Source organism: Pseudopipra pipra, chromosome 4, assembly GCF_036250125.1.
Source record: "Pseudopipra pipra isolate bDixPip1 chromosome 4, bDixPip1.hap1, whole genome shotgun sequence".
NCBI classification, from domain to species: Eukaryota; Metazoa; Chordata; class Aves; order Passeriformes; family Pipridae; genus Pseudopipra; species Pseudopipra pipra.
The window spans coordinates 4,577,322-4,604,900 of NC_087552.1; the positions used below are offsets into that span (position 1 = coordinate 4,577,322).

Sequence of the window (27,579 nt, forward strand, 5' to 3'; positions counted from 1 at the left end):
GATTTAACTGTTGTCTAGAGATAAACAGGACAATGATGTATAAACTGAAAGGTTTAGAAATGCAGAATCCTTACCTTTGAGGCCTTCTGCAAGTTCCTTTTTAAATTGGATAGATAAAAGAGAGACCATTTATAAGTTATTGAATAGCAACAACCTATCTGCAGACATTTGCAAGCTGTTCACTGACTAGATACAGATACATTCTTTCACATATTTCACTATGATATGAGAGGAAGTTCCTTCAAGCTTCCCTTTTATCTTTTTTCCCATTAAAGAAAATATAAATTATTGATAAGGTAATTTGCCAGAAGATCTGCTGGAATGAGGATTCTGCCTGTACATTATTATGTACCTGAACAAACAGTTGCTTGTCTAGCTATTAAACTTTTGGTGACACATTTTACACTGTAATAAATGAAATTTATACTGTACTTGAACTGATTACTTCCTTCAACTACTTTGAAGTCTTCTGTGGTTAGAGATGATTGAACTATGTAAATAATCAAAGATTTTTATTATGGCTCTGCAACTAATATTTTGGTTTTTGTTTTAATGACTTGAACTGCGACAGCAAAAGCAAAAGAAGGTTATGTGTTAACCTATACTTGCATGTATAAGCATTTTCTGGAAGACATTTATGGTCATTAGTTGTCCCTCATCAGTGTCTGTGTAACAGCAGGCAAAAGACAGCATGGAAAGGATGGAATTACAGTCAGAACCCATAATGGTTTTAACTCTAAAATAAATTTAGTTGCAAATCTGAAGTACTTCAGGACAACTGCCACTGTTGCACAGCTTGATGTGCTACACTGCAAGGAGGAAAGGGATTAGGACACAACTAATTAGGAAAGCAGCAATGTTTTTATCAGGCAGCTAAAACGTGTGTACACACAGATTACCCAGGCACACACAAATACACACGTGCAGGACAGCAGTTAACAGATTCAAAATGGTACCTGTAAGGCAACTGGGAAGCTGCACAAGCCACAGCCAGTCACTCTTAACACTGAAAGTTGCTCAAAACTTTGGGGAAGCAATTAACCTCCTGGCCCCTGGTTTTCAAGCCCCAGGAGCAGAGCACAGAATTTCTTTTACAATTTACGAACAAGCCAAGGAATTTATATCACAGTCAAAGGATTCTTTTGCTGAATTAACCCCAGCTCCCTCTGACCCTAAGAAGTCATAAAGCAACAGGATGGAGGAGAGGGAGAATGTGCTCTAGTGTTTCAGCTGGCTCCGCCGTGCCAGGGCTGGAAGGCAGATGATGGATTGCACCAGGCTCCGAGGCAAACCTCGGCCCCTTCCCTCTGCCCACGCACACTGAGCACTCACCCCAGCCAGCTCAGCCTCTGCAAAGGCCAAGTGCTCTTAGGGTTCATTTACAGAGCCTTTCTCTAAAATAAAAGAGGGATGAAAACTGCTCAGAGAGGAAGCATGCACAGGTCTGTGAGGAACAGTAGTTAAGAACGCACGCTGTGTATTAAATAAGAGACAAAACCCCACTGAGCTGCTTTTTTTGTATATGGATTATTAAGCACATCAAAAATACAATTCCAAAGCAGAACCAGGAGGGCACTGAAGAACCTCAACTTCTGTAAAGAACAACTTTATAATACAAAAAGGACAACAATTGATGCACAACTCTCTTTAAAACAACTCTACCTGGCTTTATTTTGTAAATACAGAACAAAGCCTCTTAAACAAATAGCTAATAAAACCAAGTCTCGTTGACCACATGCCCAGAAAACGGGATAATGCAAAGGTCTGTACCTGGACCTCAGAACTCCTCACGTGTAATGACTAAGACCAGAAGGTCTGGGCAGTATTTTACACTGGTGCTGTACTGCTTAGTTGCACCAAAAGCCCAGCCCCAGCTCAAGGCTTAGTTCACAAAGATGAATCATCCCTTGAAAACAGACAGTGGTTGGTTGTTTCACTTCTAGCCCAGAATGAAAAATGATATTTTGAAGTCTGACCAAAATCAAAAAAGAGGGCACAGTTTTGAAAGGATGAATTTAAACCAACAGAATTTAACAGATACCATGAAGTATTCATCACTGCAACATCTAGAAACCAAACGTCCACCTCTGAATAAAGTTTGTGATGAACTGAAAATTTCTTACTGCTCAGAACCTGCCTGAAAAATTGTCAAGGATTTTCATAATGCAGGGAACTTTATTGCTAAGGGCCACCAAACGAGTGCCCAACTTTTTTTTTTGTTTTGCCCTGTCTGTAGATGACCATGCTTTCCTTCATCAACTACCCTTATTTCCCTTGGAAATGATGCACCTCAAAGCTATGTTTCCTCAGGCTGACTGAACACTGGACAACAATTCCCTCTTATGATTACCCTGCATATATTATGACCATGAACAACATGGTTGAAGTCTTCAGGTACAGCACAAAGCAAAACCATCTCTCCAGAGCTACATGAACCCAACCGTGGCATTTTCTCACTCAACTTTACATAAGGCATTTATTTTGCTAGGTAACTTGAAAATAATTGTTTTAAGCCAAAAGTCTCAACTTTTGGCAGCAACAAAAGCAGCAACTCCCCCCCATCTTTCCCCAGGATAACCAAGACATGGTCAGGAACCGTTAACAGAATGACATCAAAACCAACCATGAAAATCTGTTTCAGTTAATTCTCCCAGTGAAGGATGGGAACCACAAAATTCTCCACCAAAAATGGGATTGACATCATAATAGCAGCTAGACTGGAAGCAGAAAGGATCAGAGTACAAAATACCATAGTTTACAAATAGTGGTTACAAATTTTGCACAGCTCTGTAGGCAAGGTTAGAGATCTCTGGTGTGTGGTTTCATGAAATTCACCTTAGCCTAAACCCTAAATTTAGGAAAGCCTGCTTGAGAGAGAGCCTAAATGGAACTGGCAGCAGCACATGTGTGAAAAGCATCTTTACTCAGGCAGCTATAAAGCATCTTCCCAAGAGCTCTCTGCACTGTCAACTTGAAAAACTAAGGTCCCTCTACTCTGTGCAAACTGATGTGCAGCACTGACAGCACACAGAAAACACAGCAAACCAAATCTGCTCATGCAGAGTGACTGGAGTGGCACAGGAAGGCTGTTTGTTAACTGATGCTCTGACTGCCAAGGGCAAATCTACACCACTGGAGACAAATTATCCCAAAGAAACCTCTTTCGGTTGCCTGATGCCACTTATTCAGATAAAAGCTCACAAAATGAAACCTGACAACAGGCTTTACACATTAAGCAGGTGAGATGTCTGAAAAAGATGCTGTGTTAGGGCTACCTGTAAACTTGCATTTCTGTTTGCAGACAGGTACTTTATTACAGATTTAGAAAGCATTCTCTGCTCACCATAATGAATAAATACCTGTATGGCTTCGAATATGAACTCTCAGTGTTCCATTGCTTGCAAACTTCTGTCCACAATATGGGCAAATCTTCTCTTTTTCTCCTGTGTGAGTCTGCATGGGGTGGGGAGAGACAAGAATGACTATTCAGCATAGAATTAAAAGATGTGAAATATGGATTATTTTAACTGTATTGACATTATCTCCATTATATATTTTATACCATCACACCAGGCAGAGATTCTAAGGAATCAGCTATAGGTGTTCTTTCCATTTTTTTCTAAAATTTCTAAACAAATTTTATTATTAATGGCAAAATAAACTGCCTTTTCAGTTCCTAAGTTTACTACTTCCTAAATAGTTACTACTATTACTACTAAAAATGCGTATTTTCATGCTGCAAGAGTAAGACACCTGTTTTTCAGCAAGATATCTGTGACAGTGGTTTCTAAACCAGCAAACAATGGCTTGCTTACCAGATAAATTTAATATGCATAAATGGGTCTATTTTTAAAAGCTTATAATTTCACAGAATTTTATTACATTATGAAATGTAGTGAAAACAGTTTCCCCAACCTAATATAACTTTTCCTGTGGCAAACTCGAACTGGAGCTTTCAAAGGCCTCTCACTACACTGAGCTTGTCTTTTGAAATCGAGCTTTTAGGGGTAGAGGGTCTTGCTGATATAAGAAGAATTGTTTCAAAATGGAAAAAAAATAATGACAAACTCTCCCCTTCGACCTGTGTGGTCAACAGCAAGAACACCTTGAAATAAATTACATACAAGGACCTCAGCATTTTTCACAATGTGCTTTCCACATCCCATTCTGAACTGAAGATTTTTCTCAGCCTATTGAATAACTTTGCCTTATAACTCCAGCTGTTCTTTCAGTGGAGAACTTTGTATTACTTCATTTAAAAGTGTTAATTTAAATGGGATAGGAAAGATAACACATTCAATTACATGTACAGCTGACTATTTGGGTTTCAAGCTTTGCACTCTTCAGATAGGGAAAAATTAATTCTTCCTTTTAGGAAAGACTCTGAAGTGACAAAGTCCTTCATTACATCACAAAAACCATCCCTCACCCACTACATACTGTGCTGCAGCTGAAGGGAGAGTAAATGAGATCTCTTTTCAACACTAGATGGACTTGCATGGTTTTCCTTCTCTGACTTTAGGATATGAATTAAATCCCTCTTGATTAGGATACAGTTATTTAGAAATCACGTGTAACTCTAACAGCAACATTGGGGAATACCAGACAGACAGCTATTAACTAATTCCAAAGATCCAAATACAAAAGGGATTTCTGGGATCAATACATTACAACTACAAGGCATACAGCTAGTCCTAGTCTGACAGCAGCACAAAGAAAAAGCAATTACAATTAAGAAGAAATGTTGAAGTTAGTATAGGGATAAACAATAAATGCTGGCTGCTTTCCATTAAAATAAAATCACATATATGTATATGGACATTATTAATGTGAAATAGCAAGCCATACTGAATTTTTTAGAAAGGAGTACGAGGAAAACTTCAAAAATCTATGCAGAGCTCATCAATGGAAATATTTTCAAACCTTACGATCCGTCTTGGCAAGATCCTTGACCAAAAGTCAAACTGAAGTCAATGTATTACAGACTAGGGCAACAGGAATGAATATGATCAGTTGATTCTACTCACTTTCTTATGGCTCTTCAGGACTGAGGGTGTCACAAAAGCTTTGTCACAGAGATCACACTTGTATTTCTTATGTCCGTCGTGTACAACTTGAATATGAACATTTAACGTGTCCTTTCTTTTGAAAGTAGCATCACAGTGATCACACTTGAAGGTCCTCTCACCTTATAAAGAGAAAAAAACAGGTGATGTCTCTGGAGGTTGTGGCAGAGGCCAGGTTAACCTGGCTGAAAGCTTTAAAATCCAATTAAATTAATTAAAAGAGAGGAAGAGACATGTTCTGAACACCTGTGTACATCTTTTGAGAGAAAGGAAAGCAAATATAAAGAAAGGATGATGTCCTTCTCAACAAATGGACATGGCTGATCTTGAACTTCGAAAGTTACATCCTTGACTCCTTTTTGAATTGCAAGACAGAAACACCTGAAAAGGGAGTTTATGAAATATAATTTTTTCCACTAAGTTGTTTGTGAGGTAAAATTTAAGCAATTCTACATCAACCTGCAGCATGTTTGCTTCTAAAACAACACGGGGATATTAAATTAAAAAATCTGTGTTGTAGGCTGAAGTTTGATTTTTCCTAGAAGTTTTGAGTTTCACAAACCATTTCTTTTTCCTGCAGCACAGATAGGTAAAGGCAGCTAAATCCATTTAGAAATTCTGGCCTGTTCCTCTTCTTTCTTTATAGTGGTGTTTCAGGAACAGCTAGATCTGCCACAAATCACAGTCCTAACTTAGAATCTCAAATTTCCTGAGCTCCCATCCTCTTAAAAAAAAAGTCAAAGAGATGTTTTTAGTGAGACCTTCGCCAAGGCCTACAATTCTACACACTGTGAATTACAGCTTTTGGACAGTCTGCAAATGCTTTTTGTTAGAATATACATTACTGAAGACGCTTTTAACTTTTCCTCATCATTTTTAACATTAATCATTGGAAAAAATTTACAAAATCCACAGCCTTATAAAATTGCAGAAGGTTTGAAAGACAATAATAAAAGAACAAACTGAACATGAAGTCCAATAACTCATCTAACAGAAACACTGTTATTTGAGATTAAAAAAAGAAAGTTTTGTTGGTTTCTTAGTTATACCAATGTGAAAATTTCCCAAATCTAAGTACTGCCTTCTGAGCTACAAGGATTTTAGATGAGTATTTTCTAAAACATAAACTGCTGATGTTCACAGGGTTGAATGGCAGTTTGGGCTCTGCAAACATTAAAGAAGGAGAAAATTCCACCAAAAATGAACTTTCATACAGTCAGTTAAAAATAGGACAGAATGCCAAGAACAAGTTACTCATGAGGTAAAATGGGCACAGCATTTCTCTGAGCTGTTAGTTCTGGGCCAGGGCAGGAAACATGAGCCTGGGCTGGCACAGAAGAGACAATCTCAGCATCCAGCTCTAAACTGGATTACCCACAAAAGCTGAGTAAGTCACCAAGTCATCTCTGTTTCCACTTCTTCTTTCTTAAAATGGAGGTAACACTATCTCACTGAGTGCAGAAATAAATCTCTTGTCGTCGGACCTCAAATCATTGCTAGATTTTCTACAGCACATTTGGATTTGCATTTAAGTGCATTTAAAGACAAGGTTTGAATTTGGTTCTGAATTTTCTAACTGCCTGGGGTTAGAGTTGCAACTTAATACCAATTTAACACAGCAAGTTGCATACTGGAGCAAGGTGCCAGATGTCTGTTTTTCTCCATGGAAGGTGAGAACTGAGGAAGCCCTTTTTCCTCTCTGACTTAGCACTTACTGTTATGGATTAACAGATGCCTTTGGAGGGAGAACGGGGTGCGGAACAAAGCCTTGCACTCCTCACACTGGAATGGTCTCTCCTCGGAATGTGTCTGCAGATGAAAGACAACATGTCAGGAGAAAGGCTCACGGAAATCAATTAGTTGGCATTATAGTAATTATAGCTAATTTTCTGGACTGGATTCAGGAGGGGATGAAGATTTAAAACAATTGTTCTGCCATGATCCAGAATCCTGGAAGTCAGCACATTAGCCACTGAATAACTGTGCCTTCCCAGTCCTCAGAACTGTCACATGAGGTGTGCATGTAAACAGAGATAAAAATACAGAATAACCGGGGAAAAAACCTACAAGCTCAGTTGAACTGCTTTATCTGTACTAACACTGGCCTGGAGTACTTATTAATATGAATAAATGCTTTAAAACATGCACACAAACCCCTTTTTTGAAGTTACCATTGATCTGATGCTCAAGAGAGTACCTAACATTTGGCAAAGAAAATTTCTCAAATCATGACAATAATCTTACATATCCTTGTTTCAGTCTCTTCTATTAAAAAAAAAACCAAAAAATCCCCACAACACACAAAACCCACAAAACCTCAAAAAAAACCCCAAAGCCATGGAAGCATCAATACTGAGATTTTTGTTGGCTGTAGAAGAATTTGCTGTAGCTGAAAAACAGCCTCAAAGCCATGAATAAAATAAAAGACTAAGCTGGGAGGAGTCTCCCAAACTACAGGGTTGCTGAAGCAAATTTCTTTTCTGGAGCTTGGTAAACATCCAGCTTTATTCTACTTTTATACATTTCAAAGCACTTTCCCTGTTTCATAGAGTTATTAACTACTATCCCACTGTAGATAGTAAATTAATCTGTACAACTTATTATCTACCCAATTTCCTACTATTTTTGCAAAGGAAAGCAGGTTTTTAAAGCACCAGTGTCTCAGTATTGTATTAGTTCACAAGGACCTTATTAGAAGCTGCAGTGCCAGGAGGAAAAGGGGACGGACAGTCAGTGTTTTATAATATGCAGGAAATTAGGTAAACGAGTTAATTAGACTAAGGGCAAATATTAGCATAGCACATATTTATATAATCTATTTTTGCTATTCAAAATACCCTACAGCCATTATAGCTATCCCTTCAGCTGTGGAGAAAAAGGGGACTGTGGGGATTTTAACCCCAGTGTCCTCTTAGGCACACATAGTACCAAAACATGAGTACTGCAATGGTACAGAGAGGCTTTGCATTCAAAGTCAGTTCCTGGACCTCAGTCTATGTCCCTTAAAGCAAAAAGGCAACTGGAGAACCATCAAATGTGTGGAATATTTCATGTAACTCCTGCTACATGAAATCTGCTGAATGTTTCAGCCCAGGTCCTACAGGTTTCCATCCCAGCTTGCATGAGTTGCCACCCTGCTCACAGCCTGGGCAGTCAGGCCAAGGATTGACAGGACATGAAGAGACTGAACTACCTTCTCACCTCAACAGGGGGTTCCTCCAGAACAGGGCTGAGACATAGTGAGGAGACACTGTGGGGAAGCTGGCAGTGCTGCTGTCTGTGCTGTACCTGTTCTGTGGATAAATAGAAGGGTTCAGTCTCCAGAGCTGTCAATCTGGCACTTTCCACGAGCGCAAAAGTTCATGCTGGTTATTGAAAAAATGCCCTGCTTTAGAGCACTCCCCACCTGAGTGATAGTTCTGAAGAGCACACTGATTTGTACAGAACTCCCTCTTAGCATCTCCTTTAGAGTTCTCCTGGTCTTCTTATCACAATATATGTATTCATGAGCACATCTTAACTTCACTACAAAGAAAACCACCTACCCAGGCATAACCTCATGCAAGGGGACACAGATGATCTGCAGCAACTGAGCACGGGCTCTTAGGGAGTATTTCGTGGCAGCCTTTCCTACCACAGCATCTGTGGAGGCTTAAGCCCAGCCCAAGGCTACTTATTCCCAACAGATAAACTGATGGAATACAGTTGTTTCAAATCATTACACTCCCCAGGACCAAACAACCCTGGATTAACTGTAAACCCTTTAAAATCCTGCGTCTGATGACCTATTTCTGCTCACTGTCATATCCTCATAGTTTATTCTCTGAACTCATCCTCTACACACGGCAACAAAGGAGCAGATGGAACAAAAACATCTCCTGGAAGGAGGTAATCTGCATTATATGGCTCAGAACATGCACCCTCATCCAATCCAACCTGCATGAGAGGTGACTGCTTTTATCCGTAGCACAATCCCACACTCCATTTGCCTCCTCATTTCAGATATTATTGCCTTGCCTTGTCACAGGCACCTTTGAAATGACCCAACATACACACACATCTAAAAGATGTTTAAAAGCACATGCTGTGGGAGCCACCTTTATTCTGATACTTCCAACACAAAATCAGGTTAAATAACCCCCATAAAGGAACCAGAGAAACAACACCAAGAAGTTTCCACAGGAATCAGGAATTCAAAGGCACAAAATGTAGCTCTATTCTGTTACTTGTAACATATAACAAGGATGGAGGCCTGCTGCAAAACCCCAACTGTTTTTTTAAACATGTTGCTATCAAACTTTAAGGCCTGTCTGCTGCGAAATGCTGTTGATTTAAATGTTTTTAACTACTAAACCCATTCCTACCGCAGGTTTCAAAGCTCCCTGCTACTAACTAGTAATTAGAACTCAAAAAAACCAGCCTGAAATTATTTAGTTTAACTTTTCTCCTTCAAAAAGAAAATTAAACTTAGGAGGACCTCTTAAAGGAATGCACAGCTAAAAAATCATTAAAAACCCAAGCTGAAAAAATATACAGAAGTATGATAGATAATAAAAGGTTTGTTTCCACATTCCTGCAAACAAGCAAAACAACTATTGTCCTCTTCCCCTAGGAAGCCTTCCCAAAATCATGGCACTTAAATCTATTTTAGCATCCCAACCCACCACATCCTTGAGTTACCTATGTGACAACTGGTTTTTGTGCATACACATCCACACTCCCCTCTTGTCTCCTACCCCTCCTCACATTGGTTACTCGATGAAGAGAGGTATGCCTAAAAAAAGAATTAATTCAGGCCATCTTTGTCAGTCTCCTGCCTCTGCTGTTCATCTCTTCATGGAACAAGTGACTGTGGAGGCCTACATGTGGATGGGGGAATATTACAGCTGTTTGGGGAATCTTTATGTAAACACAGGAATAAGTTTCTTTCACTGTAGGACAGAGGTGATTTACAGCCAGTACTACGTGCAAACAGGTTTAGGAAACAAGCATTCCAACATGCTTTAAGGAATTCTGTCAAAATTAGGTACTCTTAGGTCTGAATTTTAAGATTTTCCCCATTAAGTGGAGCCTCTAATCCTTTCTTATGCTAGTGGTGCTGCTGCTTTAACCACAGAATTGGGTCAAAGTGTTTACTCATTCATACTTAATCCTCAAGTCCATTTTCAACCCAAACCAGTCACCAATGGCAAAGTAACACGAGGAAACATGTAGAAAAATATTAATTTAAGATAAAGAAGTATCTTTCTAGGTGATATTTTATGCATTTTCCCTAGAATACATCCACTTTGTGAGATTCTGCCCTGTTTTCTTGAAGCCTAAGCCATAAAACGCAATGACAGCACGTTTGGGAGCTAATCTTGTCCTTCAGTAGGCTGCTGTGTGCCTTCCCTGGGAGACAGTCATCACCACTCCATCCTGCAAGGGGCATCAGGACTGCTCTGACAGGATTGATGGCTCCAAGGGCAAGAGATGGTGCAAAGATCCTGTGCCAAATTCCCAGATGGCAGAGAACACGAGCCAAACTGTGAAAGACTTGTAAGTATGGGGATATTGGGGTGGAGTTTTGTATTTTTGTATTTTTTTTTTACAGCCTTGTAATTCTGAAACAGCAGTCATGGATATAGACTTGCCATGAAAAATTTAAACCCAGGTTAAAACTAGTGACAGGCATTATAGAAATTAGGCCAAGCAGATTTGAGCTTAAATCAACACAAGCAGAACATCCCTTTGTGAGCCTATTTTTCAGGTAACCTTTCTTCTGGTGTTGTTTTACTATGTGAACACTACCAAGTTTAAATCTAGTGTAGTTTGAAAGCATCTGCTGCTAAGTCCAACAATGACTTCAGGAGGACTACACTCAGTTTTATTCAGTTGTGGTATTTTAAAAAAAAATAAATTTGAAGACATTTTAAATCAGTTACACTTTTAACTTGGTAACCTAGTATTTAAAAAAAACCCAAAACCAAAAACCCCCACCAAAACAAAACGATAAAAAAAATACCAGAAAATTCAAAATGGGATTTATTTGATGCTTTTAACCAAGCAACTGTGATTTACTTCTGCCTATTTAACTTTTTTGTTTGCTAGAACTGATTTAGTATTTTGAGACTTTGGATATAACAAAGAACACTAGCACTACATTCTCCAATACTTTAATCCCATGTTTATAAGCATGGCAGAGCTTAATGATGAACCACTTAAAAGAAGAAAAAAAAAATCTGCAAATCTGAGGCTGGCAGACCTGTAAACAACAACAGCAGAGTGCTTTACCTTCTTGTGATTCTTGTAAACATTTCTGTGGGCAAATCCCTTTCCACAGAGCTTGCATTTATAAGGTTTATCTTCACTGTGTATTATTTTGTGTGCAGTCACTTGATCAAGTCGTTTGAAGGACTTATTGCAAACCTCGCAGGTGTAGGGGCGTTTTTCTGCAGAAAATGAGTGGGGGACATTTAATCTCCTGTTTATACAGGGGGAGAAGATGAAAGGCAGAGACAGTCATCTCCTCAGAGAGATTTTTGCAATTAAGTCAACCCAATTAAGATTAAACCAATTAGAAAGACATCTAATGCCCTTTATGTTAGACAGTTAAGTCACTTCACAAAAGATGAGCCATGGTGTATCTCAAGAAATTGGCACATTCTTTGCAATACTCATTGCTAAAACTAAATTCTGATTAATTAGCTTAAATCAAAAGAGAATGACTTCAAAGAGGAAAACTCTGTTTCCAGATTACAAATGTGAAAGAGGGCATGACAGTTTAAATGTTTTAAATCTTAATTAACAATATACATATTAGCTTCCAAAACCAAGAGTTCCTATGCAAAAAGCCTTTGTGCTTCAACTGGTGACTGCAACTTAACTACACTAATGCTCATCCAAAAGTGTCAGAAGAAAGCCAGGAGCCTCTGAGATACAGATTATGTTGTGAGAAAAGAGTTTTTTGGTGTGGACTGATACCAAGAAAATAGTTCAATTCTAAGCAGCTGTGCAGCTGTAAAAACCTGCATTTGTTTCAATGCTAATGCGTTTGACAGAAGGATGTTTGTGTTCCCATTGTGTTGGTTGATGTTTCTAATCAGCGGTGAAGGACACAGAAAAACCTGGCAGAGCCGATCTGTGTCACACTGCCAAACCCAGGGACCAGCCACTCCCTGCTCACAGTGACCTGTGCCGGCTGAGCACGGGCACGAGGAAATATTTGGGTGGTCTATGGAACGGCCTGGAGCATGAGCTGCTTTCCTCTGACCAGAAACTACGTGCACACGGCCCCACCAATACACACACGAATGTTTCCCTTTTGACCACAGATCACTGACAGCACGCCCCAGCTCCCGTCCTCTTCTCTTCACTCACTGCTTTTCCCCTCCTCTCTATGCCACGTAACCATCTTTTGCCCCATCCCAGCTCACTGACCTCAGCTTCCCCAGCTGGCACAACAAAACAGCTTGACAGAGCAGCAATAGGGAGAAGACTACAGCATTACACCTGGATTTTTAAAAGGCTTTGATAGAATAGCTTAGATGGTTTCCTTGGAACCTGAGATTTGCTTGACCAGCTCAGCACAACGTAGATTTCATCAAGCCTTCTATAAGAAACTAGTTCAGGTAAAATTCAATATCCATTAAGTAGATATCCATGGGTTTGAGTTGTTTTTGTACATTACCTGAGTGAGTTATCATGTGGCGCTTCAGCTGGTTTGCTGAAATAAATTTCTTGTCGCATTCCTGACACTCAAAGATCTCGTGGACCTGCAAAATGAGTGTTTAACAACAATTAAATGCATGCCTCAAACAAGATCATGCATCTTACATATACAGAAAGTCCCTAACAAGCTGTAGCTATTTTTTAGCCAGTTGCCATATTAATTCTCATAAATATTCTGTGATTTCCCCTTTGCTGGTCCCTTGGTGAAAAACATCATCTCTCAAAAAAATAAAAATTCATAATTGCAAACAAAAAATTATCACTACAACAATGCTGCAAATTTTCATAACCTGTGTTTCTAACTATCAGATCCTTTCAAAATACCATTATTAGGAAAGCACCAAAAAAGATGCAGAATAACTTCTCAGAACACTTCCTTCTAGTCTTATGGGCAAAAACAACACAGAAACCACTTCATAGCTTCTGTATGAATTTTAAAACACAAAAACTATCAAACTCTTGCAGGCTTGTTTCTCTTAAAAGCTTTTAGATACAAGACAGTGGAGGGGCAGCAGTGTCTCAAACTGTAAATGCAGTATTTTCAATACTGGAGCACATAAGGTCACCAAGGACAAAATGCTGGGCTACTCCCGTATATGTGCTCACTTCTAAGTTTCAGTTCTGTGAGCAATTCAAATTCCAAAACAGGAGACCCTTATATTAAAAGGAATCCTTTAGCAAGAATCTGCATCAGTGAAGATTAAAAGTCCCCTTGCTTCCTTGCTCATTATTATCTTTGTTGAGCGACTGAACTTTACGTTTTACTCGAACTTCAGAACTTAAGTCTCAGCATACAGTTCAGATGGTGTTTTATTTGTTCTACCACAAACTTACAGAAAGGAAATCTTACAACAAACTCGTTTATTCTATTACCCAGTCTTCTGCAAGCTCCTGTGCAGCATTTCCTCAGTTGTGTTGCTAGGAATTTAATTTTGTTTATACTATCATATCACCTAACAGCCCAAATCATGGACTACTGTAAATATCAGATAGAAGACAGTAATGTACAACTGGAGGATAAGACAAAAGAGAACCAGTGGATATACACAGTCCTACATTTCCTTGAATTTAAAAAAAAAAAAAAAAGGCATTACATCAAAAATTAACATGTTACTGTTTCCACAGTCTGGAAAACAAGAAGGTAAGATTAAGGGAAGCAAAGTTTAATTGTGCATGGCTAAGGAAGATCATTAGACATTTAAGACACAAGCAAGGCACAAGACACACAAAGTTAAAAATGAGTTGAAATAAAAGATGGCATGAAAGCTACAGATCATGTCTTCAGAAAGTAGACATATGTCAATCCCTTACAGCCACCCTCTTCACCTCCCTTCTCTGTGTTGATCACATTTATCTCTTTCTGTTGTTTGGGCTGATTTTTTGTTACACTCTACCTTTCTATTCTCTGCTTTTAGTTCTTTACATTGATAGGAAATGTGTGGGGGAAAAAAAAATCATCTTTCTCCCAGTTTCACCTATTGGTTTCTTACTGGTTTTATTGCCTGTATAAATATTTCTGGCAATGATGATCCTGCCCCACTTCCCACAAAAGCAAAGTAATTCAAGCAGACAGACAAGCATGAGCCCTACTATGTGCAATCTCCTTCACTACCTGATGTGAGTGAACCTGGAATATCTATTTTCTGGATATTTAAAAAGAGAAAAAGTTTGATGCACAAAATCTTCATGGTGACTCTCAAGATGAGTAAGTGCTCAGCTGACATGTCCAATGCTATTTGAGAAGCTTGTTAGTGTGTGTGACAGTGTCTGCACAGAATTGCAACTACTGAAACAGAACAAACATTTTAATAAAATGGACACACTAACCAGGATATTCTGCATTTTCAGGGCCTGATGTGTGAAAGGTGCACCAATGCATAAAGCTTTTAATTACATGTGTGGCAAGGCACACCATGATTTGATCTGAGGAGTAACAAAGTTAGACTAGAAAGGACAAGTAACACAGGCAAGGAGAAAAACAAATTTAAAAGGAGGGGCCTCATCATTTCCTTTGCAACAACATATTTTAATTGATATCATCTATATCCTCAGTGGATTCAGGTTATAACCAGGGCATTATTAAAGACTTACAGTTAATCTGATAAACAGTACAATGCAGCTTTTTGCAAAAACAGAATCTCCTGGGCTTTAGTGATTTATCAAATTAATCTTGCAGAGACTTCCTTTGGGTATAATGGCTTCAGAATCTCATATTCATAGTCCATCTGTATCTCTGTATGAACACCCTTACTTCCAATAGATGGTTTTCAAACTGTTAACCCCTCCTGTTCTGGTTATAAAAGATTATGTGCATAAACAAAAAGACATTAAAAATTTGGAGTTGAGGAAGATGTTTTTTTTACTCCTCTGTAACTCCAATACAAATAACACCTCAGTGGTATGTCAGAAAGCAGTGACCATATTCTACACAAAAACTGAAGGCTTATGAATCTACTTTACGGTCTCTGTATGCTGTCATTACATAACACACTTTAGATTAAGCTTAGTGTTTAAGAATGCTGAAGAACAGTGGGCAGCTCTGACTTAATGCTGGGATGCAGAAATGATACAAGCACAAACATACTTGCACTGGGTAAAAGATGCACTAAAACTTTAGGAAGATCTTTGGTTTAACCAAGTGCAATTACAAAAACAAGCCCCCCCAGTGTAATCTGCTGGGTTTGTAACCATGGCAGATTACCCAAAGGCTTGCATTACAGCAGCTTTCCAGTGAGCTGAGCAGCACAGCCTCACAGCTCAGGGAAGTCAGTGCCTGCTGTGAGCCAGCCTTCATCTCACTGACCTTTCGATGCTCTTGGAGATTTGTTGCTGAGGAACATTTCTTATTGCACACTGAACACATCAGCTTCTTCCTAGAATTTCCTGAAACAGAAACAAGATACCACCAACGTCTTAAAAAGGAAGTGCTAAGAAAGAATCTAAATATTTCCACTGAACCTGTGACTTTTCACAGGTCATTGGACTGACATAAGATTTTTCATATTTGTAGCCCATCTTCAAAGTGTTCCATGTCAGGAGTTCTCTGTGGGTGTCCAACAAACCAGTTACTGATGGAATGTAAATCAAGAAAACTAGAACAATAAAGAAAAAAACTCTTCAAATAGATGTTATCATACCTCACCAATCCCATATGAAGAGCACAACTCACATCTAGGAACAACTCACTGCATAACTGAACAGTTCATTTATTCCAAAGTCAATACAGGACTTACTGCAGCAATGACAAAAAAATATCCCAAACTGAAGTCAAAGCCACCATTTCCCATCCTTGTTTATTTAGAAAGCATTAAGCATCCTACTATATAAAATAATATCTCATTAATGGTCTTTAAATGAACAAAACAGGGAAATCCTATTGGCACCAGATCATGAATTCAAATCTCATCTAAAATGTAAATTACAAACCAGCTACAGGTCAGATACCAGATGCATTTTCTTTCCCTTTTCACAGCTCTTTTAAAAAGTGACAGATTGCTTAATTGGTTTTAGCTATTACTTACCTTTAGAAATTCATTTTAGTAACCCACAAAGCCATTTTACTACAATAAAAAGCCACTATAAACCTAATTCTTTGTTTGTAACTACATGCCCATGCAGGATAGCTCCTAGCTTACATAAAACATGTTCATGCTACACTGAACACCAAAAAGAATGGACACAGACCAAAGAGGAAGAATTCCTACTATGTTGATTCTTCTTACTACAATGCACCCTGTCCATCCATTGGTTCAATAATTAAATGTGTAGTGTAAAAGAAGTATCAAATCTCACGAAATGCATTTGCTGTTATAAGACTTATGACAAGCATTTATATATGCAAATACACACATAACACAGGAATACACTTAGTCCTTCAACTCACAAGGACATTAATGAGACCTTTTCAGAGGAAAGGAAGGTAGCAGGGAGTATCTGTTCATAGCTTTGCAAAACAGGGAACACACAACAATCCCTTCTACTTTCCCTTGGCTCCAGGGAACACGAGGCAGGAAGGAATTCTAGAAGTGTCCCCCAGCAGCAGCAGGTTCTTTTCCTTCCTTCACCAACACCACTTGTGACTTCTACAACTGCCAAGGGGTAAAATAAAAGCTCATTGTGTGGGCAGTGCAAAAATATCCTCCAGGTATCTGCTCTCAGTCATGTGTGGAGTGATTCAAGAGAACTGTGGAATTCATATGGCCCTACATAACTGACCACAGCTAAGCCTAAATGTAACAGTGCTCATGGATGAAAAAATTCTTACTGATACTGAAAAAAGGAGATAACCTTGTATAAGAATGATTATGGAAGGTATTTTTGGTATGATTATGCAATGGTTTGTCAGGAGAAAGAGATTTCACGTAATGAAAGTCTTAAAATGCATCTCAGTGGTGCCATCATCAACTAATACACACAACTTCTCTGTGCACTCTGGAATTCATTCTGCTGTCCCCACAGTAGGGATCTCCCACTGACATGGAGATGGGACATGCAGAGAACAGAATGCCAGGACTGAGACCTGCATTGTGGACCTGAAAGCAGTATTTTGCCCTTTCATGAAGAAAAAAAGAGAATCAAGTTTGCTTGAAAACTACTGATTTGCAGTGCACTGATATAAAAACACCAGGGCCTAAGAGGACTAATGGATTGTCTGGTCTGGCTTCCTGCATGACAGAGGCTATAGAATTTTATGCAACACTCTCATCAAGCCTAATCATTTGGGAAGCATGTCTTCCAGAAAGACATCCCATTGTGTCCTGAAAATACAAAAAAAATCAAGAACTCACCACTTCCTGGAGCAGTTTGTGCTGTGCCAAAAGGGGTTGATTTTCCTCACTACTGAAACATTTTGCTCCATCTATCCTTTGCCTGGCTTAAGCTTCCCAAGATGCCTATTACATTTTCTGCAGGAGACTAATGATTCATCTGCTTTACAGTAATTTCTCCCTGGGGGAGGAGGAATAGTTACTCCTGCAATTAGTTACTTCTTAATTTTCATTTTGATACAAACAAATCCATTAAAAAAAGAAACCAAAGACAATGTTTACTCTGATTTGCAAATTTTAGGGCAGGGACATGTTAGAGGGGGTTTTCTCTGCAGAAGCATTAAGCTCTTTCTTACCACTGTGGACATTTTCTTTGTGCTTTTTCAGGGCATCCTTACTCTTGAACCTCTTCCCACAGCTTTCTGCCTTGCAGATGAACCTGGCATCCCCTCTGCACGCCTCCTTGTGCTGCTCATAGCTATATGGAATCACAAATAAAGGAAAAAAACCAGCACATGGAGCAGGATCTCCAGAAACCAGCCACACAGCAAGTACTCTGAGCTGAACACATGCTGCACTGCAGAGTTCCAAGGCCACCTCATGCATTACTTACAGCAGAGAGGAAGGAAAGCATTTGACTCCTGTCCCTGTTAGGATTCCCACACACTAACAAGCTGGAAAGAGAACATGCAAAGGGAGCCCAGCAATGCTATGACAGCAGTCCAGCAACTGGGACACAAAACCTCGATTCTGAGCTGAAGGCAGTATTGCAAACAGAGCACTGAAAGCTTCTGGAGGAGTCTCCTGGGCTGATGTTCTCTGTGCACTGCAGGACACTAAAAGACAAACAAAAGAAGAAAGAGAGTAAGGGGGACATTCTACAACTTACACAGCCTTGCAGTAGCTAAAAACATATATACACATACATATACACCTCTACAAATTTTCAAGTAGGTGAGGAATCTATCCCGTGTGAAGTCTCCTGGAATTTAGTGGGACTAATCAAAGGCATGAACAGCAAGAGTCAGGATCATACTGCTGTACCCTCACAAGGATTAATCTTACCTGGCTTGATGCAAATACACAGCACACACCCAACTTCTACTATAGACTAGAGGGAACAGGGTTAAGTTCAAATGAAAATATTTAATTGCCTCCACCAAATACTTCTCTGCTATGCAATTTTATTTATTTCCATGAAAGAACACAGATCTCACATAATGCTGCCAGCTCTAGGAACATGAACATCATTCAGATGTAAAAAAGATCAATGTATTACAAGAGCAGCCTTAAGTGCATCCTATGCAATGTGTTTCTTTCCAATACAAGAGAGTTAGATTAATCATACTATGTATAATCACTTAAACATCTAATGCACCATCTGTAATTAAATGTATAATAAAATATAATATATCTATTTAATTGCAATAAAAATTATATATATATAAACAAGACACAAAACCAGTTACATTTCTGTACAGAAGTAAAATTGTAAGGTGTAGGACTTTAGTAACAAAACCACATATTTACACTCTCAAAGAGAATAAAGAGGTGCTATTAAATCTCATGTCTTTCATGTTTCTATTTGGGTTTTTTCTATCACCCAAAGTTGGGGTTTTTTTTCTTTTAAATCCTTCTTTAATTCTGTACCAACATCTACAGCTTAAAAATTCCATCTCCTAAACTGCTAAATATTCCACTGATGGAGACCAGGAGTTTTGCACCAAACTGTAGCTCTGATCTGGTCTACAGTGTATGATTTTTAAACATAAAAATTTAGCAACATTTTTGCCTTTCAAATTGAAGTCTCCCGCAAATATGAGAAATAAACATATTAAAAGGCTAAAGTAGAGTAAGAGTACAAATACAGAAGCATAAAAATTAAAGCTGAAATTTTGATTAGGTCAAAGAAATAGATGATTGAATGAAATCAATCGAAATGATCCCTGAAAAAACACTCCTGTTTCTACTCACTGTCTTTGTAGAGCTTGTTTAACAGGGAATTTCTTTCCACAATTTCGGCACTTAAATTCCTTTTCCTCACTGGGCTTTTGGTGCAAAGTCTGCAGATGTTCAGCTAGAATCTCCTGGCTGGCAAAACTGGATTCACAGTGTGGGCATGCATGGTCCTCTTTACAGGTGAGGGGATCTGCACCATTGGAGGCAAAACCAGTGGAAAAGAGTAGTTTTCAGGCAATATTTTGGTTACATTAAGAGAGATTTTCTGCCAGAAACAGATGATGCAAAATGGCATCCTGAAATTCCCAAAAGGCACTGTCTCTGACTGGATTATAAACAGCCTATCTTGAGTGGATTACCATCAGCATTACTACAAATGGAGGCAAAGTATTAAGCCGGGTGTGACTTTGGCTGTTGGCCCCAATTAGTCAGGCAGGTTGTGTCTACTCAGATAAAGATGCTGAGAATTCCCCCAACAGCTCAGGTCGCCTTCCTTTGCTGAGACATCTCACCTTTAGGATTGTTGGATTTATGAAAAGGTTTATTTCTCTCCCATCGAAGCAAGAAGGAAAGTCACCCCCTCAGAGCAAAAACTTAGCTTTCATAAGGCTGAGTCAGGTGAAACAAGCTCTGTCTTTAGTTCAAAAATTAATAGTTACTACTTATGACATCTAAGCTCACTCACTACCCCTTCTTATTAGACAGAAAAGAACCTCAAGTCAAACTAAAGAGATAAGTCATACAAGAACTCAGACAAAACCCAAGAAACCTATGCAGTCAAAGTTCTCTTTCTCCTTTGTTACTATTTTCAGCTCTCAAGTCACCCTATTTGCTACATCTTGCTCACCTGCAATTTTTTCACCAGCTGGCTGCATTTCTTTATTGTTGCCACTGTCTTCAACTTCCTGGATAAGGGTTACCTCTTCCTCCTCCTCTTCCTCTTCTTCCATGTCACTGTCCAAGTACCCAATCAGAAGTTCTGTGTCTGTTTCAATATCTTCCACAGCCAGGTAGAAAATATTTTCCCCTTCCTGTTTCAAACAAGCAATAAATCGTTACCTCAGAAAAAGAAAACTCCAGACACAAGTACGGGACTCTGAACTAACATCAGCCCTCAACTGTGGAAGGGTTGGCTCTGTTCCTCAGGGAGCACAGTGCCACAACAGCCTTTTCTAAGTCTTCTTTACCAGCGTGGCTACATGGATAAAATGCATGACTATCCTGGTATTTGGGAAATATTCCCCTGCCTCACCTGGGAGGCTTTTCCACTACTCACTGTAGTTTAGACCAAAGTGAAGATAGCGCTAAAGTCCTCTTCCTGCCACACTCTGCTTGACAAGAACTTCAGAGTTTGAAAATTAAATATTCGAGCATTAGAAAAATAGCAAAATGTGGATAATTAACACAGCTTAGCTCTGTCCCCAGTTGGCTGCATCAGTTCCAACACAGCTTTCAGCAGCACGTTTACACGGTGTTATCTTCTCTCTTCCTCAAGATTCCCAGCCTTCTCCAGCAGGCTTTCAACCCTGCTCAGTTCAGTTGTCTCCATTACCAAGTGAGCAGGCACATCTGGAAAACACACTGCAAACCCTCGGCTGGTTTAAATCAGCGTGGATCCACAAAAGGCCAAGAGATCCAGCCCACATTCTGCACGACAGGACAAACTACATAACAATAAGCTCCAACACCTCGACAATGACTAAACAAGCTTCCAAACAGACACATGAACTGAGAACTTTAGTCTTTGACAATGCTTAATTAAAATACCCAAGGTTGGCACAGTGGGAGCTAAGGGGGGGGGAAATCTATAGCAAAACCATCTGTCTTCTGAAGTGATACTCAGAGGTGCCTAGGTGCCTTTTCTTTTTGCCATATGCCAACCAACTGCTTTAGGCACGACCCAAAATGCTGCAGGAGACTCATTGTTATGCAGCAAAGACTCCCAAGTTCTACCACAAATCTTAAAGCTTATCTGATTAACATCCAGCCAAGTTAACTGAAGCTTCTTTCCACTGCACCCAGCCACATATTTTGTATCAAGCTTCCCTGAACAAGGACAAGATAATGATTTTTAATTTTTGTAATATACTAAGATTAATTCAAACTGCCAACAGGGATGTAGAATTCCTTGAGCTGTAGAAGGCCTGGTATATATTATACAAGATATTGTCACACAAGAGTGAAACCTCCTTAATTCAGCAGACCTGATAGAGCTGCTGCTTTCAAGGATGCACCACTTTTCTGTCCTTATCTCAACAGCAGCATTGGAAAACAAAGAAAATGATGCATTTTTTTCTCTAGATCTGTTCTGCAGTCCAGATATCCATCAGCATCCCAACCAAACTTCTGCACACAGCTATAAGTTGCTGGTTTTCATATGTCTCTGTCAAGTTGTAGAGACCCTTAATTTACTGCAGTCTGAACTCAAAACAAATCACATACTGAAACTCTTGACATGAGGAAAAGTAAAAGGTCTTTCTACACTCAGTTTCCACTTACACAGGATAAAATCACTGGGGTAAACCCCCAATACATCACTGTTTAGGATAACCTTATTCTAAAAGCAACACAACCTTATGAAGGGGAGCACCTGCCCATTACTGGCTTGCAAGAAACAACTTTAAAAATTAAAAATTTTGAGAATTGAAAGAAACAAAGGAAAAGTCATGTATCCCAGGCAGAAATAAACTCCCAAACATAACTCATTAAAGAACCAAATAGCACACCTAGATCACGGGACACACCTTACATCACACAGTAAATCAGGGAAAACAGCAACCAGAACTAATTATTCAGATTAACACAGAGCAGGGGCATGAACCCCAACAACCAATCTCTTATCAATACTGCTGCATCCTCACCATCTCTGCACTTTCTCTGCATGCATCTGGGGCTTATTTCACAGCTCTGTGTCTAAAAACATCCTGGTTCTTTCCTATTTGTGTACTTTTGGTTAGGAAAAAGATTAATGATAGATGTACTGCAGACTGTCAGTGCCTGAGTGCTCTTGGTTGCAATTGCTTTGAAAGGCCTTGGTGCCAGCCCAATCCAAACTCCTTTGTCCTCCAGGGTTAATTTGTCTGGCTTCTCCATCCAAACAAATGCTAATAGCCAGGTATTCAGAGCACTAATTAATCAAGATACACCCACGCTGTAGTAGCTCCTCAAGGCAGCGTTTCCAGTGAAACCAATGGAAGTTCTCCAGAAACCACAGAAGAATTATGTCTCTCCCTCCTATCCAGCAGCACGTGCATGAAGCACATTAATCTACATGCATGCAAGCACAGTAAACATAGTAAGAAATCTCTGGAATAATTTTAATAATCCTCCCGTTTCCAAGAACACACCTGCAGTTGTTCCACCTGCCCATCTGCTTAGACCACTCAGGCTGTTTTCCTAATAATGTCCACCCCCAGCAGGCAACAACGGTCCTGGGGGAAAACTCCAAGTGCTGGTCATGGTGGCACCACAACCTCCCTTCAGGCAATTCCTGGTTTTTTGTTCAACTTTGTTTCTCTCCCCCGCTGCCTTCACTGTCATCTTTTACACTGCAAGCCTCACCCACCTGCCCAGCAAATGCAGTTCTCCTTATCTCACTTTGCTCCACTCCAGGCACCTCTCCCATGCAGATTCTTGGCTGTTCCATACAGCTGCACACTTTCACATGTGCTTTGGAAGAGAGGAGGCTGAGAGGGAACAGGGGGTCACTGACAGCCCATCACCCAAAAGTGTCATCACCAATATGTCATCACTTCTGAAAGCTTAAAACAGAGCAGGAGGAAGCAGCATCTTTGTCATCTGAGGGAGTGCAGGGCTTTTATATCCTTCTGAGCTTGACCAGCTGGCTCCAACCCAGCCTTCTTAATCCTTATCCAGTTTCCTTGTGCCCACAACCACTCCTTTAAAAGTTACCTGACTTCTCTCTATCTCCAATTTCCTGGCACTAAGCCAGCTCTTCAGCCCACCTGTTGTGCCAGTTCTCTTTTGCTACCGCCTCAAACAAGCCCACTCTCCCTTTCCAGGTCTTTGCCTGCAGCTCCAGGCTGTCCTGTTTGCCATAGTAAAACCAATATTGGCAGCGTCTGTGAGGGCAGAAACCACAATCCAGGAAACGCGTGGAGATGAGTTCTTGGAGGCCAAGGCAGGAGAAGGCAAACCCACAAGCACAGGAAAGGTCCTGCATGCAGTATTAGGAAAGATGTGATCAGAATAATAACACCTTTCCAAGATGGAGAGCACTCAGGTGCCCCTGGGGGAGCCGGTGAAGCAAGATGGCTTTGCAGAGGTGCTGCTGGGGTCCCTTTCCTTACCGAGAAGCCCACTGGTACACACTGGATATTCCACTAAAATAACTATTGAGAAGTTGAGGTCATCTTGCTGAGTGTTTTATTGGAAATACAATAGTGACCATGAATTGTTCATGCTGCTCCCTCTTGTGAACCTGACTTTGCCCTTGCTGTCACTGCCTCTGCACTCATGACGTGCTAATCACTGAGAGGGCCTGAGATGGACGAGAGGTAAAGCAACTATTCACTGCTATACAAGGGCTAGGGTATCAAGTGAAACTAAGAAGTTTCTAGAAGAAAAACAGAAACATACTTCACCATAATTTGTAATTGCAACAGTGGAACTCGTTACCACAGAGTAGTGCTGCAAATGACAACTATAAAAATGCAAAAATAAAGTGGGTAGGTTCAGATCAATGGCAAAGGCTACAAAATGATTTTTTGGTTAATTTATCCTCAAGTACTACATGATCATCCTATCAGATAATCAGATCCTTCGATTCTCTGTTTTCTACTGAAATATTTTAAGCACCATACTCCCTTTCAAACCTCTCTCACTTTTATATTAAATTTTAAACTATAAGCCAAAGACATGATTCTGCTTTTCACACACCTAAATCCACACCTGAGTTTAGCTCAGAACACAAGTAGGCACCTAAATAATTAGTCCTGACTCAACCAGGTATATAGTTATCTTTTTAGTTTCCACAACGCCAATAAAGCAACCACATCCAGGCAAAAGCTTAACTTGACAGTAGTGAGAAAATTAAACTGTTGATACAGTTTAACTGTGAGTTAACCACTCTGGAAATTACTTTTATGTACACTGTTCACTTCAAATCAGGAGAAACAGTTCATGTAAGTGATTCAGTGCAATTTCATCACAGTGGATTAATATAAACCTTTCAAATAATATCAGATTCTAATCAGATTCAATCAGATTCTTTCATCATATCAATCTTATTTAGGGTATTATACTTAAGCACAAGAGTTCAGTTCTAAAAAGAAGGGTAGAAACAGGAAAGCAGTTTGCTGCTTCTCTCAGATCTTACAATTTTATTGCAAGACATAAAGACCCAAGAGGAGATCAAATCAGTAAATCAAGAACAGGAGGCAAATGGCAGGAATCCACCAAACCTACCTGGATGGCTGCCAGGTTCTTCTGTTCCTGGGATGGAGCCTCATGGACAAAGCGCAGCCAGTTGGAATGGCGTGGATTGCTCGCATCCAGGACATAAAGGACCTCGCCTTTGCTACCACGAACCTGCAACATCACACACCAAAAAGAAAAGGAAGTAAATTTAAAACTGTTTACCAAACACACACCATTATAAAGCACCAAGGCACGCTGGTGCCCAGCAAGTGAATCTTGCATTCAACAGGTAGCACAGCTGTGGTGCTCATTCAACTTTTCCTGTAAACGTATTTATTCACCTCAGAACAGGGGGGCAACTCAAATTTAGCAACTTTATTGAGCTCCCCCTCTCTTTTCCTACACTTTCCTTTAGTAAATGAGTATTCTGCCTGAGCCTCCCCAGTCTGAAAGCTTCATCACTGGTGCTCAGGTTCTTTTTTCCTCTCTCCTTGTTCCTTCCAGTCCTCTTTTTCTTTAGGATCTTGCCAGAAACCACTACAACTTGAGAGGTTCCTTTAGCAAGGGCAAAATCCATCTTGCCCTTGGATGGAGATCTACCTTCAGATCAAGGATCAATATTTATTCATTCCATATATCCTATTTTACAGGTCACTTGAATATCTTTTATATGTGCATCACTAAAAGAATTTTAAATATGCAGCCCCAATGAACAGCAGTCAGTCTTAAACTGTGCTTGGCTGAAATTTTGTCAGAATAGGAGATAATTTCACTAAACAAATTAGTGTCCTATGTAGGTGAAGGGCTGTGAGTTATTCACTAGAGGACATGTTCAGGTGTCAGGTTTTGCCCACTAAGTGAAAAAGCCACCTTAAAAAAAAAGTTGTGCACAAAAGATATAGACATGGATGAATCCAGAGCTTTTGGCTACAGTTACAGATCCATATAATTTCTATGATTGTAACAAAGTTCCAGCTTACACTGAAAAAATGAAGATAATAGAAATAAAAACTTAACACTAACCAAGTCATTCTTCACCCTTGAAACACAAAGACATACTGCTGAAAAAAATACATTTGTCACTGCCAAAAAAATTTGTTTAATTTTAAATAATAAATCACTTGAATCTGCACTGATACAGATGATAAAGAGCCGTGCTACAAGGTCATATAGCCACACTACTACTCCACGTGACTAATTTATATAATGAACGTATTTTCCTTTTCATCTGTCACCAAGAAGTATCCAATGCACGTATTTCCTAAGAGCCAGGGAATTTGGCCATGTAAGATCAAAATTAGATTGTCCTCATGGCTTTGTTTTTAGATGACTCACATTCTTGCTTTATTTGTTTCTAATAGATGCAATATCATATTCCTTCAGTATGACTGCTTCAATTACCTAAACACGTAGGATATCATCAGGAAGGAAAAACTGTATTCCCTTACAATAATAGCTGGTGACAGCATGTTGTTCTCAGATTTAAAGAAAACCAAAAACCCTACTGTAGTTTCTGCAAACAAATAAGTCGTCCAAATTTATTACTCTTCTTCCAAAGGAAAACATCACACCTTAAAAAGGACACATCGTGGAAAAGTGCCAGCATTTCAAACTTTGAAAGCTCTTTGACTTTCAAACACACAGATTAACCACCATGGAAAATGTCAAATGTACATACTGTAGTGCACCTGGGAACAATATTATCTCACACCAAGCACTGCAATGGGTTTTCCAGAGAACTTAGGGATGCCCCATTCCTGGAACTGTTCAAGTCCAGACTGGATGGGGCTCTGAGCAACCTGATTTTGTGAGTGGCATCTCTGCCCATGGCAAAGGGGTTGGAACAAGATGACCTTTAAGGTCCCTTCCAACCCAAACAATTCTGTAACACTGTAATAATCATCCAGTTCCACACAGGAAATCCATGGCAAAGGTGACCACTGCTCGATGATTAGCATCATCGAGCAATTAAAGTGAAGGCAATGGCTTTGTGATTTGGCTACCAAAGTATGGGCTACAGAAGCACACCACATAGGCCCTACAAAGGCTTCCATCAGATGCTGAGCTGGAAAGAGAAGCAATTCAGGTCCCATTATAAAAACCCTATGTTACACTATCCACCTTTTCACCAGTTCTTCATTTGCTTGATCCTTAAATCACGTAAGAATAATTTATATTCGCTTCAGTGATACACAGTGATCTCAGTTATGCCTTCTCAGTCCCTGCCAATCCATAAAGAGATGTAAAACATAAAGCAAAGCCTTAGCACATAAGGAAACTATTGAAAAAAGAATACAGTAAATCCCTTAAAAACATTCTATATTTTCTACCGCTTTTTTCACCTCATAAAGAAATAACGCTGCATTAAATACACAGATGGGAGGATGAAAAGTGAAGAAAAAAGTAAAAGCTCCGTACTTAACATGGACTACACTGGTGACATTCACCACTCCTTTCGTGGTTGCATGGAGAGGGAGTTTCCTGAATGAACAACTGGTCTTTGGATACCATGGCAGTGAATCACAAACTTCATATCTAAAACACCTAAAATGCACACAGATATCCAAAGCATGCACCAGACACAAGAGCACCTCAAAGAATTATCATCCTGAGAATCAACACACACAAGAGCACCTCAAAGAATTATCATCCTGAGAATCAACACAAAGGTGTCACTGAACTAACTCAGTCAAATGTCT

General features: G+C 39.5%; 1 protein-coding gene across 2 annotated transcripts in view; it reads right to left on the reverse strand.

Moving 5' to 3' along the window:
- PRDM5 (PR/SET domain 5) overlaps nt 1–27,579 on the reverse strand; it is a 55,882-nt gene that overhangs the window by 18,726 nt on the left and 9,577 nt on the right. The window contains exons 3-13 of one of the 2 annotated variants that reach the window (XM_064651420.1): nt 24,929–25,051; nt 20,349–20,532; nt 19,517–19,691; nt 18,286–18,378; nt 17,899–18,020; nt 15,580–15,659; nt 12,736–12,820; nt 8,268–8,359; nt 6,782–6,875; nt 5,028–5,188; nt 3,360–3,453 (exon numbers count right to left, since the gene is read on the reverse strand). In XM_064651420.1, coding sequence (XP_064507490.1) covers nt 3,360–3,453; nt 5,028–5,188; nt 6,782–6,875; nt 8,268–8,359; nt 12,736–12,820; nt 15,580–15,659; nt 17,899–18,020; nt 18,286–18,378; nt 19,517–19,691; nt 20,349–20,532; nt 24,929–25,051 — 1,303 coding nt within the window. Of the gene's footprint in view, nt 1–3,359; nt 3,454–5,027; nt 5,189–6,781; nt 6,876–8,267; nt 8,360–11,339; nt 11,498–12,735; nt 12,821–15,579; nt 15,660–17,898; nt 18,021–18,285; nt 18,379–19,516; nt 19,692–20,348; nt 20,533–24,928; nt 25,052–27,579 lie in introns of both variants that reach the window. The other variant, XM_064651419.1, reaches the window with a different exon arrangement.